Raw genomic sequence first — 17,877 nt, 5'->3', positions numbered from 1 at the left:
CGAGGGAAAGTATACTGCTACTTAACACGGAAAAAGAGTATTTTCACCCAGGAGAAAATTTATGTTTAACCAGGATATCCGGGAAATTTTTTTCCTCGTCCACGTATACACCCTGCTTTTACACATTGGTCCAGACTGTTAGCTGCAACCTTTGTAAATTCATCTTTAAAAACTGCATTAATTTTGATGAACTCTGACTTTATTTCTATATTTCTTGTGAACACATATTGCTTTTAATGTGGATAAAAAATAATGAGTGGTTATAAGGGCTGTGCACGCTGCACGTTTGATGTGGTCGAGCTTCAGTGATCGCATGAGGAGGGATGTTTGGAGAGGAATGCTGAACTAGAGTTCGTCATTTCTGTGCATTTAGTAGCTTAGTGAAAGGCGAACACTGCTTCTGCACTGCTCATCATAATTAAATAATGTAAGCAGGTAGATAAAAAATCTACTCATAAATCCCAAATCAGTTATAAGATTGTCCATTCACTCATTCAGAATGGAGATTCAGAAAGTGTCTGCTCGTTGTATTTCGAAGGTGTAGAATGAGGAACAGAAAACTGTACAAGTTGTAGTTTCTCACGCACTTCTCGTGAGGTACAAGGAAGAAGTCGGTGCTTTTCAATGCTTTTTTGTCAGAAATCATCATGTGTAATGAGAGTTGAGTCCATCTATTACTCTCCCAAATTGCCTATACGGAGGAGTGGTGGTGAGGTGGCACAGGTGAAAACTGAGATGTAGTTTTCACCTGGTGGACACAGTGCTCTAGGACTGCGGAGGCTATCTACTGCTTGATTTGCTGCAAGAAAGTTGAATCATAAGTATACGCTCTTCTTCTCTCTAAAGTTTGGGCTGTCTGTCACTCAAAGAGGTAACGCACCCAGACCACAAATGTGTCCTGCGAACATTTTTTGAGTGATACATGTTGGATTGTCCTTCAACATCCAATCTAAAGTGCAGTCTTGCCTCAGTGTGGTTTCCACATGTTAGGGACAACCAAGGAAGCAATTGATAACATATACTTCAAGACTAGGGCACATATTTATACTTCCTTTGGGAGAAAATAAAGAAAAATAGTTAACCAATGGCAAAATTGTATTAGTAATATGGCTTGTTGTGCAGAAAACTGCCAAAACAATAAATTTGGAAAAATTTTGAAAAGTAAAAATCTTATTACAAGAGGCTCATTTATATTTGATCCTTCCTCTTACTAACATTTCCACTTTTATTAAAGAATAAAAAGTCTCAGTGGTGTTTGGTAGTTCCCAAGTTCCAAGGAATGACAGGATCCATTTCACCTTGTGTATATCTCCCTTGTCTACATTTGTAGAAAATCCCAAAAATGTAAAGAAATTGAAGGGTTTTGGCAGAATGTAAAAGATTATAAGGTATGTTTTTGTTTTTAATGCAGCTGACAGTAGCAAATGACAGGGATATTATTTGTTTTTAGTCAAAAGTCATTTTTGCTGTATTTGCATATGTGATCAGTGTAAAACCATTTCCATTAGGACCGAGCACATCGTATCGGCCAGCAGAAACAGGTGCGAGTCTTCAGGTTCATCACTGAGAACACAGTTGAGGAGAAAATTGTGGAGAGAGCTGAAATCAAACTGAGGCTCGACAAGCTGGTCATCCAGCAGGGTAAGCCATTTTCAGTTTTTATGCAGTTAGTCTTTCATATTTTGTGTGCAGGTTTTACTTAATTCTGATTTCATGTGGTTTGATTGTTAGTATTGCAAAACGTGAATAAATTCATGTAAGTATTTTAAAAGAATGACAGTTTCATTCCTTTCTCAGGTCTGCACAACATCTAAGAATTAATGTTCTCCATACACAAATGGTTCACATTTGTGACACGGATCCGCAACAAAAATCAGTTGCTATAGATTTCCTTCAACTTTCCAGAGTGAAATTAATTTACAGTTTGTTTTAACAATTTCTTTGCTTCCCTCTCTTATGTTATGGACAACCAGATTTAATAAGGCAACACAGTATAGATCTGTATCTTGGTGTCAGCTGTTGACTTGCAGAAGCAAGTCAGTCTGTTGTTTAAATACTCTAGCTAAGATCAAGAAAGTGAGAAGATACATGAAAATGATGGCGACAACGACAACAGTAGTAATATCGGTCAGCATTTTCTTTATGGCTTCAAAGGATATTTGTCACACCTTATGCGCCGAAACTTCTTATTTTGCCTCTCATTCTCTTGTAAGTGTCTTATTGCTATAATAATTTCATTACCACCATATGTATTTCTGTGGTCTACCTCCTTTTTTTCCTCTTTGTAAAGTCTCTTTTGTCTGACAAAATACAATAATTGCCTCCCTGCATAACACCAAAAAGATTTAAACAGTGAAAACTCGACATAGGAGTACCAAATGTGTTAGGAAAGGATAGGTTGCTAATTACTGTAAAGAAGACATGTTAAATTCCAGACTCTGGCCTGAGCTGCCAGAGTTGGCAGTCATGTGTGTTGATGTGTGCTTGCTTGTGTGTATGAATAGTGCTTGTTTCTCTGTTTCTCTTTTGTTGTTTAAGGCTGTGGCCAAGAGCTTTGAGTGTGTTTTAATTGTGCCTGTCTGCAACTTAACCTGCTTCTTTAAGGTAAGTAGCACTCGATCTTTCCCTCCATTGTTGACACCACAAAGATTTTAGTTTTTTTCAGTTCACATTTGTTTCTTAATTTCTTTTATCCTAATTTTATCTGGTAAAGGCACTCCAAAGCAGCATCTGCAAAAGTCATTATCTACATTGCTTTTTCCCCCTCACACAACTCATGTTTGTGATCCTTAGGTGACAATGCTCACCACAAATGGCTTCAGCATTTGGATCTTTGTTTTTCTCTTGATTTTAGCATCCCCTAAGGTAGAGTTTATCTGTCTTCTTAAAGCTGTCCCCAGTCTCATGGAGTAAATCTTTCTCATGTGCTCACCCTGCAGAGAGTGATTCCCAGGTATCTGAATTCCTGAAGAGAGTTTATTTTTCCTGTGTATGTTACCAAGTTGTTGCCAAGTTTTTACCCAGGTCCTCAACTATGAAATATTTTGTTTCTTTCCTTGTTTGATTATAAATCTTCCCTTGCGTGTTTTTATACAAGTTCCTTCACCATATTAACTGTATCGTCTTAATATTTGGTGAGCACAACTTGGTAGTCAGCAAGCAATAAATTATGTATACCTCTTTCTCCAGGTTGGACACTAATTTCGCTTCACTTTTTAGACCAGTGTTTCTATGATTCAGAGATATATCTTTCAAATAATTTTCGTGGAAAACTACATTCTTTTCTGACATCCTTATTTACAGGAAAGTTACATGGAAACTATTTGAATTTCTTACTTTTGTTCATCAAACAGTGGAAAATCCAGGATGGAATGTAACAATATTATGAAAAGGATAGTTGCTACTCACCATGTACCAGAGATGCTAAGTCGTAGACAGGCACAACAGAAAGACTTGTCACAAAATAAGCTTTTGGCCAACAAGGCCTTTGTCAAAAGTAGACCGCACCCGCGCGTGCACACACACACACACACACACACACACACACACACACGAGACCACAGTCTGTGGCAGCTGAAGCCACACTGTGAGCAGCAGCAGCAGTGCATAATGGGAGAGGCAACTGGGTGGGGGTAAGGGGGAGACTATGGTGGGGAGGGGGAGGGAGAGCAGGGTAGGGGTGGGGGACAGGGAGAGTGCAGGGACGAGGTGGAGAGAAGGTAGGGCAGCTAGGTCTTGGACAGAGAGAGGGGAGGGAGGGTGTCACAGGGAAGGAGAGTAGTGGAAAGTGCATGGATGCTATAGAGAGCTGTGTAGCACTGGAATGGGAACAGGGAAGAGGCTGACGGATGAGGACAATGACTAACAAAAGTTGAGGCCAGGAGGGTTACAGGAACATAGGATAACATCCGGGTCACGAGGCTGGAACTCGACAAGAATGCCAAGAGCCTGTTCACTCTCCACCTACACATGGCTTCCTGTCTTCCAGCACACACTTGGGAATAGATAGACGGCAATACTTTTGCTAATAGTGAGCTGACCAAGAAGAAGGCCACCGAAAAATAGTGCAACAAGTTCCTTTGCCTTCCAGGTGTGCGACAACAAGAAGATAAAACTTGCGCTGACAAGGTGGTCATTAATCTGACAGAAAGAGAACTGGATGAGCCAACTGTTTCGCTGATGTCAAAAGGCCAAAACTTTGCCCCAGTTCCAAAGACATTGCCAAAACGTGAAATCATCAGTGGTGTGGAACGGGCCATAAGAGGACTCCCCTCACAGGCTGCAGAAGAAGTAAGAAGAGATATTTGCAAAGTACTTGAGAAGGTAAAAATGCTGAAGAACAACATTTTGGCTGCAGAGCACAAGGCACTACAGGCACTCCAGGAAGACAAGGATATAGTGGTCCTAGCAGAGGAAAAAGGGAATGCGACAGTGCTGATGAAGTCAGAAGATTATTGGCAGAAAATCGACACTCTCCTGCAAGATTTTGCTTACAAACAAGTGGGAAAGAACTTAACTGCATCAGTGACACGCAGGACCATCGAGTTGCTCAATAACTCAGGACTAGAAAAGAACACTATCAGAAGACTGTACCCGAGGGCACCAGCACCACCTGTACGGCCTACCAAAAATTCACAAGGAGGAGGTTCCATTATGTCTGATTTTAAACACAATAAATGCACCAACATACAGCATTGCCAAATGTCTGGCACAGTTGTTAAAACCACTCATAGGGAACTGTCCCCACCATGTGAAAAACTCGGCGGAATTCGTCAAGATACTGCAAGAAATGCAGTTGGATGCAGAAGATCTGTTAGTCAGCTTCGATGTGACATCATTATTCACACGGGTGCCCCTGGATGATTCTCTAGCACTGCTGGAGGGACACTTCGATGAGGACATAGTCAAACTGTTTCGGCATGTACTAACCACCACCTACTTGAAATGTGTACTAACCACCACCTAGTTGAAATGTGGTGGGAAATTCTACGAGCAAATAGATGGAGTTGCTATAGGTTCTCCCTTAGCACCAAGCATGGCTAACTTATACATGTGACACTTCGAGAAAGTAGCATTTGACACGGCTCCACTGAAACCGAAAGCATTTTACAGATATGTGGATGACATGGTAAAGATAACTACTTGAGTTCCTGCAGCACCTCAACGGTATACATGAAAACATCAAGTTTACCATGGAAATAGAGAAAATTGGAGGCCTACCCTTCCTGGACATCCTGGTTACTAGAAACACAGGAGGCACACTGGGACATTCGATATATAGGAATGAAACAAACACAGACCTATATCTCAATGCTAGGAGCTGTCACCATCCAGCGCAACGCAGCTCTATACTTAACACCTTGGTACACAGGGCGAGGTCCATTTGCGACAAGAAGAGCTTACCGAGTGAATTACAAGATCTAAAGGAGAACTTCAGAAGAAACGGCTACAGTGAGAAACTAATAGGAAGAGCTGTGAGGAACAATAAGAGGAGAGGAAGAGAGAGACCAGAAGAGGACGACTCGAGGTTGTGCTTTCTTGCCATATATGGTCAATGTCGAAGATCACAAGATTATCCTTAAGAAGCACCAAGTGAAGATCGTCTTTCACGCAGCAAAGAAAATCAAGGATATTTTTGGATCGACCAAAGACCCACTAGGACTAATGACACCAGGTGTTTATAGAATTGAATGTGAATGTGGAATGCAATAGATAGGGCAGACGCAATGTTGCATTACACAATGCCCTACGGAACACATAAGAAACGTGTGTCTTGGACGGGTTGACAAATCCGCGGTGGCGGAACACAGCAGCAACGAAAAGCATACCTTCGAATTTAAAGAAACAAAGAAGTTACGCAGTGCCAGCGGATTTTGGGATTCGGTGATAAAAGAAGCGGTAGAGATTCACGTGCACGAAAATTTAATTAATCGAGAGAGTGGGGTTACCATCTCATTACAGCTTGGGGGATGCAATTAAGAAAATTCGGCAAGAACGCTCTGTTCCGAAGGGGACCGCGGCCAGCGCTGGTATGAACAGACACCGGGAATCGACACCCGCATGTACGTCCCCACCACCACCGGTGCCGCCAAGCGCCCAGTGTGATTCCGCTGGCACGTGACTGGTCGGTGGCTGAAATCTGATAGCGGTCCAGCGCCTACAAAGGCATGTGACAGACAGCATCCTGACACTTCACCAGTAGATGATGGATACGCAATCCATTGAAACATTGCGACTAGAAGACGACGCCACTAGGTTGATAACCCGTGAAGATTTCATAGCAAGGCAGATCACATTTAAGTTACCAAGTGCTGGTAGTAGAACCATTCAACAATGTTTTACTTGTTCCTGCACAGTTGCCATGTGCTAGTAATGTGACTGTGGTGCACCATCTCAACAATATGTTACTGTTCCTGAACAGATTGTTGAACTACACATTCAGAAGAAGAATGGGAACTTTGAAGAATGCCTGTTGCACACAGTGTGCTGAAAACTCTGGTAAACACTATGATCAGGAATTTGACGTGTCAGAAGTGCAGACGGTGTTCTTAGGTAGCAGCAGGAGCACTGCCATTGCAGAAGCTGTAAACACACGCCATATCTGCACATCTTCATTAGAAGTGTGGCATTTCAGCTAGCTTATGTGCAAAAACAGTTAACCAATGCTTCTTGCTGATACACTCTCAGTCCCTCTCACTACTTAACTCACAACCTCCCAAGGACAACTGTGTATTCAACTGGCTACGTTAGTGGTAGAAAACATCCCGAACAAAGAAGATCTAAGCAGCAAATTAGGTTGGGCTAGAATATAATGTCAAAGAGGTTGTGTCAGTAAGAGATATACATATGTATCACTACCCCAAAAACAAAATAGCATGTTGGTTTGCCTTTGGAAAGCAATGCTACATAGCATGAATTTGACAGCTCCATACTAGGTTTCTGGAGATGCGTGACACCAGATGTCTATGTACCTGTAAATTATGGCCAGTGGGCTTTGTCAGGTGTGCAGATGGTATCCTATAGTACCCCAGATGTGCTCCATTGGTACAGATCAGGTGAATTTGGTGGCCAAAACTGAAGCGTGAGTTTACTGTCGTGCTCCTCAAATCACTATTGCAAGGTTTTGGCTTTGTGATATGGAAGTTATTCTCCTGGAAGATGCCGTCGCCATTGGTGCAGGTGGTCTGCAATAATGTTCATGTAGTCCACAGATGTCGTGGTGCCTTCAATTAGTACAACAGGTCCCACAGAAGCTTAGGTAAGTGTCTCCCATAGCATAATACTTCTGCCAATGTCCATGGCACAGTGCATTTTCCAGCAGCTGTTCACATAAATGGTGGCATGTCAGGACACAGCCGCCAACCTCGTGTAATAATAAAACGTGATTCATCCGGCCAGGCGACGCATTTACATTGATCCATGGTCCAGTCTCGATGTTCTGTGCCCACCACAACTGTAGTTGACAGTGATGTTGGGTCAGCGTGGGAACACACAGGGGTTGTCTGCTGCAGAATCGCATATTCGACAATGTGTACTGAATTGTGTTCAACAATGTGTGCCGAATTGTGTGGTCCTAAACACTTGAGCCTACACTAATGTTGCACTCCACTGTCGGACCTGCCATAGGTGGTTGCCTGTCCTGCCTTACATATTGAGCAAGCCAACGACCACTGTGTTCTCTGTGATGCATACCTGGTAACCTGTTCATAGTTTCGCCATCTTTGAACCACTTTCCATAGATGGCAGTGTGAGAAGCGGCCAGTTTCACTTGTCCAAAATGTTCATTCCCAGGCACTGGACCATAAAAACCTGCTCTTTGTCAGAGTTGCTAATGTCAGTGGATTTCCCCATTTGTGGTGCAGCTCATCACTAAAATGATTCCTTATTCATTTCTGGTCTGCGTATGTACTATCCTTACTGCAGAACATACCAACAACACCAGCTGCTGACATTCAGTCTCTCAGTGGACAGTGGTCATAATGTTTTGGCTGATGAGTGTATATGGTAAAACTCACCTCTTGCATTGGGAGGTATGGTGCCCAAGCATTGCAGAGCCCAATATTTGTCATTTTGTAGGCATGTCTGCAGGTATAATTACTTCATTCCTCAATAGATACATAACTGTCTGATGTTGTCCAACTTCACACTAATATTGGGTAGGAACACACTGCATCTAAGGTTATGATGCCTCGTTCACATCGCTTATGTGGAAAGGTGTCTCAGCTTCAGGGCACATGTGTCAATGGAGTCATTCACAACACCAGAGATGTAACACAGCTTCTGCATGAACAAGGAAGGTATTTGAGTTCGAACAAAGGTATCTGCATGAAATTTTGCTTATAGGACCATCATGTACCATCCAATGAGCTGGTGAATGTCATTTTTCTGCAAGTTTCTGCAAAAATGCTGTAGAAGTTACTGCGGTTGTCATTGTAGAAGCCAAACACAATGCAGATAACTTAACTATAAATACAGTGAGAACTTTCAGAAAAATTCTCTAAGCAGTATGAATGACTACATAACTCACAGTGAAGAAAACCAAGAAGATCTCGTGTCCTAACTGTTCATTCTATAATATCGGGTCTGAATGCCACATTGGTGACACTGTGACATTTTTGAAGTTGTCCACAGGTTCACCAATATTGTAGCCAGTGTTCTACCATGCATAACGAAGCATTGGTCTGTAGACTTTTTATTTATTTACACATCAAGTTCCATAGGACCAAATTGAGGAGCAAATCTCCAAGGTCATGGAACATGTCAGTACGTGAAATTAGAACATAAAAGTAATAAAAGATAAAAACAATATGTTTATGAACCCAAAAAAGTCAAGCCAGTCAACAATATGACAAGAATCAGCTTAAATTTTTCAAGGAACTCCTCGACAGAACGGAAGGAGTGACCCACGAGGAAACTCTTCAGTTTCGATTTGAAAGCGCATAGATTACTGCTAAGGTTTTTGAATTCTTGTGGTAGCTTATTGAAAATGGATGCAGCAGTATACTGCACACCTTGCTGCACAAGAGTAAAGGAAATCCGATCCAAATGCAGGTTTGATTTCTGCAGAGTAATAACTGAGTGAAAGCTGCTTATTCTTGGGAATAATCTAATATTGTTAACAAGAAATGACAGTAAGGAATACATATATTGAGAGGTCGATGTCAAAATACCCAGACTCGTGAGTAGGGTTCGACAAGAGGTTCGTGAACTAACACCAATTAATGCCCGAACCACCCGTTTCTGAGCCAAAAATATCATTTTAGAATGGGAAGAGTTACCCCAAAATATAATACTATACAACATAAGCAAAGTAGACTAATTTTCGTGTCAAACAACCACTCGCTTCAGATACTATTCTAATAGTAAAAATGGCAGCATTAAGTTTTCGAACAAGATCCTGAATATGGACTTTCCACGACAGTTTACTATCTATCTGAACACCTAGAAATTTGAACTGTTCAGTTTCACTAATCATATGACCATTCTGTGAAATTAAATGTCAGGTTTTGTTGAATTGTGTGTTAGAAACTGTAAAAACTGAGTCTTACTGTGATTTAGCATTTGTTTATTTTCTACAAGCAATGAACTTATGACATGAACTGTACTATTTGAAACCAAGCCAGTGTTGCATACAACATCCTTTACCATCAAGCTAGTGTCATCAGCAAACATAAATATTTTAGAGTTACCTGTAATACTAGAGGGCATATCATTTATATAAATAAGGAACAGGAGTGGCCCTAACACTGATCCCTGGGGCACATCAACATAAACATCATTTCCACCCTTTTTATTGCTCATGAAAACCACACATTGCCTGTTATACCACCACACTTCAAGACCTTCACAGGTGGTAGTCCCCCCCTGCGGGTCCGGGGATTAGAATAGGCCCGAGGTATTCCTGCCTGTCGTAAGAGGCGACTAAAAGGAGTCCCACCCCCTCAAGGGGGTCGTTAGCGCCTGCGTCCGGAGACGGACGGTTCCACGACCTCTATTTGCGGTCATTTTGCTTTTTCCCTTGTCGTTTCTTCCTTCCTTTGGTTGGTTCCTTTCTTTGCTCTTTTCCACCTCAATGTCTTCCTTACTGTTTCCGTGCCTTCTTCTCCTTGCCTTCTCATTGCCTTCTTCTCCTTGCCTTCTCATTGCCTTCTTCTCCTTGCCTTCTCATTGCCTTCTTCTCCTTGCCTTCTTCTCCTTGCCTTCTCATTACCTTCTTCTCCTTCCCTTCTCATTACCTTCTTCTCCTTGCCTTCTCTGGTCTCCGCCTCGGCGTTTGAGACAGTCAGTCCTCTCTCTCCCTTTCTCTCCTCCTTTTCCTCTTCTTCCTTCCTCCCTGTGCGTGCCTGAAGGCCGACCCACGCGTTCGCACGCGTAGCCGGTGACGGGGTAACGCGTAATTCCCCGCCCTGGGTAGACATGTAAGGCACGCGTGTACCCCCTGGTAAAGGCCAGGCCCGGGGAGGGGTGATTGCCTGAGCTGATACCTTCTGACCATGCCGATTGGTCCCTCCGTCTGGTTCTCGGGAGGTGTGACCTGAGGTGTAAACATTCACCTAAGGCGGGAGTGCCCTCTGAGAGGGTCCCCACAAGGAAGGAGCGCGCCATCGGAGACGCTGGCAATCTTGGGGGATTCCTCCGCAATGGATTTCGCTCCATCTGTCTCGACTTCTGCCCAAAAATGGAAACGTGACCAGCCATCAGTGACTAAAGTACTACCGCCTGCCCCACAGTTCCTCGTCGTTTCTCGATCTGAGGACGGAAAGGATTTTTCCTCTGTCAACCCTTTCGTTATCCAGAAGGGTGTAGATGCCATAGCCGGATCTGTCAAATCTTGTACCAGGTTGCGTAACGGTACCTTATTACTAGAAACCGAGAGCGCCTTTCAGGCACAAAAACTGCTTCGGGCCACACTCCTGTACACGTTCCCTGTGCGGGTGGAGGCTCACCGCACTTTGAATTCGTCTCGTGGTGTGGTCTATACTAGCTCCCTCGACGGACTGACTGACGAGGAGATTCAATCTTTCCTCGCTGAGCAGGGCATGACGGCTGTCCATAGGGTCATGAAAAAGGTCAACAGTGACCTTGTACCGACCCGGACACTTTTCTTGACCTTTGATAGTGTTAAGCTGCCATCGCGCATCAAGGCGGGCTATGAGGTTATTTCTGTTCGCCCCTATGTCCCGACACCTACGCGCTGTTACCAGTGTCAGCGTTTCAATCACACTCGACAGTCTTGTTCCAATGCGGCTAAATGTGTCACTTGCGGCAGGGATGCCCATGAGGGTGACTGTCCACCTCCGTCTCCTCGTTGTGTGAACTGTCAGGGTGACCATGCCGCATCCTCCCGCGACTGTCCTGTCTATAAGGAAGAACGCTGTATACAAGAAATTCGGGTCAAAGAGAAAGTTTCCACCTCGGCTGCTCGCAAGCTATTGGCTAGTAGGAAGCCCACGCTGCTCCCAGCGGGGAAATACAGTACTGTCCTCGCCTCTCCTCGGACTACCAGGGAGGTGGCAACCCAGACGTGCGATCTGACCTTCAGCACCACGGTCGTCCGTTCGGCCAGTGCTAAGATCGCCCGGTCGACGTCTCCTCTTCCTCCCGTCACCCCTCAGACACAAGCACCTTCATCAGCTTCTGCCAAGACGAAGACCCAGAAGTCAGATGCACGGGCCTTTAAGAAGGAACCGTCCCATGCAGACTTCCTGCGTACCTCGACCTCCCAGCCTTCGACCGGTACTTCCACCAAACGTACTTCCAAGAAGGCTCCTAGGAAGCACAGTTCTCCTTCTCCGCCACGGCGCATTTCTTCTCCTGCGCCACCCAGCGGTTGCCGCCCCAGGCCGTCATCCGTTTCGCCTGGCCGCACCGCTGGTAGCCGAACATCTGGCCGTCCACCGGCGGAGGAAGCTCCCCCTCCCGGCCATCTTCCCAAGATGGCCGATGAACCTATAGACCCTATGGACGAAGACTGTCCGCCTACTGATAGCGGCGGCAGTGCTCGCTCGAAGCCAGGCCCTCCGCGGCCTTCGAGGTGACCCCTTTTTTACCTTCCCTTTCTTACGATGGCACTTATTCACTGGAATATTCGCAGCATTCGCTCCAATCGAGAGGACTTGAAGTTGCTGCTCCGCTTGCACCGTCCACTCGTCGTAGCCCTCCAGGAAACGAAGCTACGCCCAAGCGATCAAATTGCCTTGGCACACTACACCTCTGTGCGTTTTGACCTACCCCCTGTGGTAGGAATCCCGGCTCATGGAGGGGTTATGTTGCTGGTCCGGGATGATATTTACTATGATCCCATCACGTTGCACACCGTTGCCATCCGCATTACTCTCCCCACTTTTACATTTTCCATTTGTACCGTTTACACTCCATCGTCATCTGCCGTTACCAGGGCAGACATGATGCAACTTATTGCTCAGCTACCTGCACCATTTTTGTTAACTGGAGACTTCAATGCCCACCATCCCCTTTGGGGCTCTCCAGCATCCTGCCCGAGGGGCTCCCTGTTAGCAGACCTTTTTCACCAGCTCAACCTTGTCTGCCTCAATACTGGCGCCCCTACTTTTCTTTCGGACACATCTCACACCTATTCCCATTTAGACCTCTCTATATGTACTCCCCAACTTGCACGCCGGTTTGAGTGGTATGTACTTTCTGATACATATTCGAGCGACCACTTCCCGTGTGTTATCCATCTCCTGCAGCATACCCCCTCTCCATGCTCCTCTAGTTGGACGATCTCCAAGGCAGACTGGGGGCTCTTCTCTTCCAGGGCGACCTTTCAGGATCAAACCTTCACGAGCTGCGATCGTCAGGTCGCACACCTCACGGAAGTCATTCTCGCTGCTGCTGAATATTCCATCCCTCACCCTACTTCTTCTCCACGTCGCGTACCGGTCCCCTGGTGGACTGCAGCATGTAGAGACGCTTTACGTGCTCGTCGACATGCTTTACGCACCTTTAAACGCCACCCTACAGTGGCGAATTGTATCAATTATAAACGATTACGTGCTCAGTGTCGTCGTATTATTAAAGAAAGCAAGAAAGCCAGCTGGGCTGCTTTCACAAGCACCTTCAACAGTTTTACTCCTCCTTCTGTTGTCTGGGGTGGCCTGCGCCGGCTATCTGGCACTAAGGTCCACTCACCAGTTTCTGGCTTGACGGTCGCGAATGACGTCCTTGTGGCCCCTGAGGATGTCTCCAATGCCTTCGGCCGCTTTTTCGCCGAGGTTTCGAGCTCCGCTCATTACCACCCTGCCTTCCTCCCCCGCAAACAGGCAGAGGAGGCTAGGCCACCTAACTTCCGCTCCTCGAATCGTGAAAATTATAATGCCCCATTCACCATGCGGGAACTCGAAAACGCACTTGGTCGATCACGGTCCTCCGCTCCAGGGCCTGATTCTATTCATATTCAGATGCTGAAGAACCTTTCTCCTGCGGGTAAAGGTTTTCTTCTTCGTACTTATAATCGCATCTGGATTGAGGGACATGTCCCCGCATGCTGGCGCGAGTCTATTGTTGTCCCGATTCCTAAGCCGGGGAAGGACAAGCACTTGCCTTCCAGTTATCGACCCATCTCGCTTACCAGCTGTGTCTGTAAAGTGATGGAGCGAATGGTTAACTCTCGATTGGTTTGGCTGCTCGAGTCTCGACGCCTACTTACCAATGTACAATGTGGATTTCGTAGGCGCCGCTCTGCTGTTGACCATCTGGTTACCTTGTCGACCTTCATTATGAATAACTTCTTGCGGAAGCGCCCGACTGCGGCTGTGTTCTTTGATTTGGAGAAGGCTTACGACACCTGCTGGAGGGCGGGCATTCTCCGCACCATGCATACATGGGGCCTTCGCGGTCGCCTCCCTCTTTTTATTCGTTCTTTTTTAATGGATCGACGGTTCAGGGTACGTGTGGGTTCTGTCCTGTCAGACACCTTTCGCCAAGAGAATGGGATGCCACAGGGCTCAGTTTTGAGCGTCGCTCTCTTCGCCATCGCGATCAATCCAATAATGGATTGCCTCCCAGCTGATGTATCAGGCTCCCTCTTCGTGGACGATTTTACCATCTATTGCAGTGCGCAGTGTACACGTGTCCTGGAGCGCTGTCTTCAGCGTTCTCTTGACTGTCTTTACTCCTGGAGTGTCGCCAATGGCTTCCGTTTTTCTGCCGAGAAGACGGTCTGTATTAACTTCTGGCGCTACAAAGAGTTTCTCCCACCGTCCTTACGACTCGGTCCCGTTGCTCTCCCAATCGTGGAGACAACAAAATTTTTAGGTCTTACATTTGACAGGAAACTTAGCTGGTCTCCACATGTGTCATATTTGGCTGCCCATTGTACCCGTTCTTTAAATGTCCTCCGTGTTCTCAGTGGTATGTCGTGGGGAGCAGATCAAACCGTCCTGCTTCGTCTATATCGGTCGATCGTCCGCTCCAAGCTGGATTATGGGAGCTTCGTATACTCCTCTGCACGGCCATCCATCTTACGCCGCCTCAACTCCATACAACATCGGGGTCTACGACTTGCGATTGGAGCATTTTATACTAGTCCCGTAGAGAGTCTTCACGCTGACGCTGGCGAATTGCCACTCACCTACCGGCGCGATATACTGCTTTGTCGGTATGCCTGCCGGCTACTGTCAATGCCCGACCACCCATCTTATCGCTCCTTTTTTGACGACTCTCTCGACCGTCAATACGGGTTGTATGTCTCTGCCCTGCTACCCCCTGGAGTTCGCTTTCGTCGCCTCCTTCACCACCTTAATTTTTCACTCCCTGCAACCTTTAGAGTGGGCGAGAGCCACACGCCACCTTGGCTCCAGGCTCAGGTCAGCGTTCACCTTGACCTCAGCTCGCTCCCAAAAGAGGTTACCCCCAGTTCAGTCTACCACTCCCGTTTTGTTGAACTTCGATCAAAGTTCATCAATAGGACCTTCATTTATACAGATGGCTCGAAGACCAATGACGGGGTCGGGTGTTCCTTTATTGTCGGGGCACAAAGTTTCAAATACCGGCTCCATGGCCATTGTTCGGTCTTCACAGCTGAGCTCTTTGCCCTCTACCAGGCTGTTCTTTACATCTGCCGCCACCGACATTCTGCTTATGTCATCTGCTCAGATTCCCTGAGCGCCATCCAGAGCCTCAGTGATCCGTACTCGGTTCACCCTTTCGTACACCGGATCCAACGCTCTCTTCAGCAGCTGGTGGACGTCGGTTCTCCAGTTAGCTTTATGTGGGTTCCTGGCCATGTCGGTATCCCTGGGAACGAAGCTGCAGATGCCGCGGCCAAGGCTGCGGTCCTCCAGCCTCGGACAGCTTCTTGTTGTGTCCCTTCGTCCGATTTTAGCAGGGTCATTTGTCGGCGCATCTTATCGCTGTGGCATGCCGATTGGGCTGCACTTACCGACAACAAGCTTCGGGCCTTAAAACCTCTTCCCGTGGCTTGGACGTCCTCCTCACGCCCTTCTCGGCGGGAGGAGGTCGTTTTAGCCCGGTTAAGAATTGGACACTGCCGGTTCAGCCATCGCCATCTGCTGACAGCTGCGCCGGCGCCGTTCTGCCCATGTGGGCACTTGCTGACGGTTAGACACATTTTAATGTCCTGTCCAGATCTTAACACACTGCGCCTCGATCTTAACCTGCCAAATACTTTCGATGCCATTTTAGCGGATGACCCACGAGCAGCTGCTCGTGTTCTTCGTTTTATCAATTTGACAAACCTCGCTAAGGACATTTGATGATGCTGTTTTTTAATCCTATGCCTGTCAGTCTGTCTTTTATCGTGTTTTCCCTTTTAGTTGTTGTGGTCAACTTGTGCCTCGCGGTGCATTCATAGAGTAGTCAGGGCGCTAATGACCATTGAAGTTGTGCGCCCTAAAACCACAAAAAAAAAAAAAAAAAAAACAGGTGGTAGTCCAGATTGTTGTACATTTTGGTACCTCTAATACCTAGTAGCACATCCTCTTGCATTGATGCATGCCTGTATTCATTGTGACATACAATCTCAAGTTCATCAAGGCACTGTTCGTCCAGATTGTCCCACTCCTCAACTGCAATTTGGCGTAGGTCCCTCACAGTGGTTGGTGAGTCACGTCGTCCATAAACAACCCTTTTCAATCTATTTCAGGCATGTTCGATAGGGTTCATGTCTGGAGAACATGGTGGCCACTCTAGTCAAGCGATGTCGTTACTCTGAAGGAAGTCATTCACAAGATGTGCACGATGGGGGCGCAAATTGTCATCCACGAAGACGAATACATCGCCAGTATGCTGCCAATATGGTTGCACTGTCAGTCAGAGGATGGCATTCACGTATCGTACAGCCGTTACGGCGCCTTCCGTGACCACCAGCGGTGTACATCAGCCCCATGTAATGCCACCCTAAAACAGCAGGGCACCTCCACCATGCTGCACTCACTGGACAGTGTATCTAAGGCGTTCAGCCTGACTGGGTTGCCTCCAAACACGTCTCCAATGATTGTCTAGTTGATGGTATATGCGACACTGATTAGTGAAGACAGCATGATGCCAGTCCTGAGTGGTCCATTCGCCATGTTGTTGGGCCCATCTGTACCGCACTGTATGGTGTCTGGTTGCAAAGATGGACCTCGCCATGGACGTTTGGAGTAAAGTTGCGCATCATGCAGCCTGTTGCGCACAGATTGAGTCGTAACACGACATCCTGTGGCTGCGCAAAAAGCATTATTGTATCTTGTGGCGTTGCTGTCAGGGTTCCTCCAAGCCATAATCCATAGGTAGAGGTCATCCACTGAAGTAGTAGCCATTGGGCGGCCTGAGCGAGGCACGTCATTGACAGTTCCTGTCTCTCTGTATCTCCTCCATGTCTGAACAACATCGCTTTGTTTCACTCCGAGACACCTGGATACTTTCCTTGTTGAGAGACCTTCCTGGCACATAGTAACAATGCAGATGCGATCAAAAGCGCGATATTGACTATGTAGGCACGGTTGAACTACAGACAACACTGTTGGACCCCCTGCGTCCAATAGGCGCTGCTCATGCATGGTTGTTTACATCTTTGGGCGGGTTTAGTAACTTCTTTGAACAGTCAAAGGGCTGCGTCTGTGACACAATATCCACAGTCAGCGTCTGTCCTCAGGAATTCTGGGAACCGGGGTGATGCAAAACTTTTTTTGATGTGTGCAAATACTAGAAAACATGTGAATGAATCTTCTACACCAATGAAGTAGAAGTAACAAACTTCAAAGTGTCACAATTGCTTTAATGGAGCATTATTTATCCAGATTACCAGTTTTGGCAAGCTGTGTTGCTGTTTTCAGAGCTGTAAAGCCTATACTGAGTAGCTCGAAACTGGGTGAGGAATATCTACATAACATTTTTCACGTAATATGGATTCAAAACCTTACCCACTACAGTTCAAAGAATCTTATCCATATGTGTAGTAGTTTGTGTTATATAATAAACAGATATTCCAAGAACATGTGTATGGCATAGTATATCATCATGTTATGTAGATATTCCGCACACAGGTTTGAGCTTACTCGGTGTACACTTTACGGATCTGAGGGCAGCAACGTAGTTTGTCAAACCCAGTAATCTCAATAACCATCTCTACAAAGAAGAGTTCATCGTAACTTCATTTCAGCGGAGTAGGGTCAGTTACCAATTGCTGACCCATAAGATGCTACAACACACAGCTAACTTCACAAAATACAACTTCACATACATGCTGCCTGTCTCTACTGACCGCGCAGTCTGAGGCATCTTGTCACGGTCTGCGCGGCTCGCCTGTCAGAGGTTCGAGTCTTCCCTCGGGCATGGGTTTGTGTGTTGTCCTTAGCGTAAGTTAGTTTAAATTAGATTAATTAGTGTGTAAGCTTAGGAAACTATGACCTT

General features: G+C 46.0%; 1 protein-coding gene across 1 annotated transcript in view; it reads left to right on the top strand.

Moving 5' to 3' along the window:
- Positions 1-17,877, top strand: part of LOC126473204 (chromatin-remodeling complex ATPase chain Iswi) — a 126,141-nt gene that overhangs the window by 79,784 nt on the left and 28,480 nt on the right. The window contains exon 12 of the mRNA XM_050100107.1: positions 1,509-1,641. Coding sequence (XP_049956064.1) covers positions 1,509-1,641 — 133 coding nt within the window. The remainder of the gene's footprint in view (positions 1-1,508; positions 1,642-17,877) is intronic.

The sequence above is a fragment of the Schistocerca serialis genome, chromosome 4, assembly GCF_023864345.2.
Source record: "Schistocerca serialis cubense isolate TAMUIC-IGC-003099 chromosome 4, iqSchSeri2.2, whole genome shotgun sequence".
Lineage (NCBI taxonomy): Eukaryota > Metazoa > Arthropoda > Insecta > Orthoptera > Acrididae > Schistocerca > Schistocerca serialis.
Note: the sequence above shows the minus strand (reverse complement) of the source record. Positions and strands in the feature narration are given on the sequence as shown.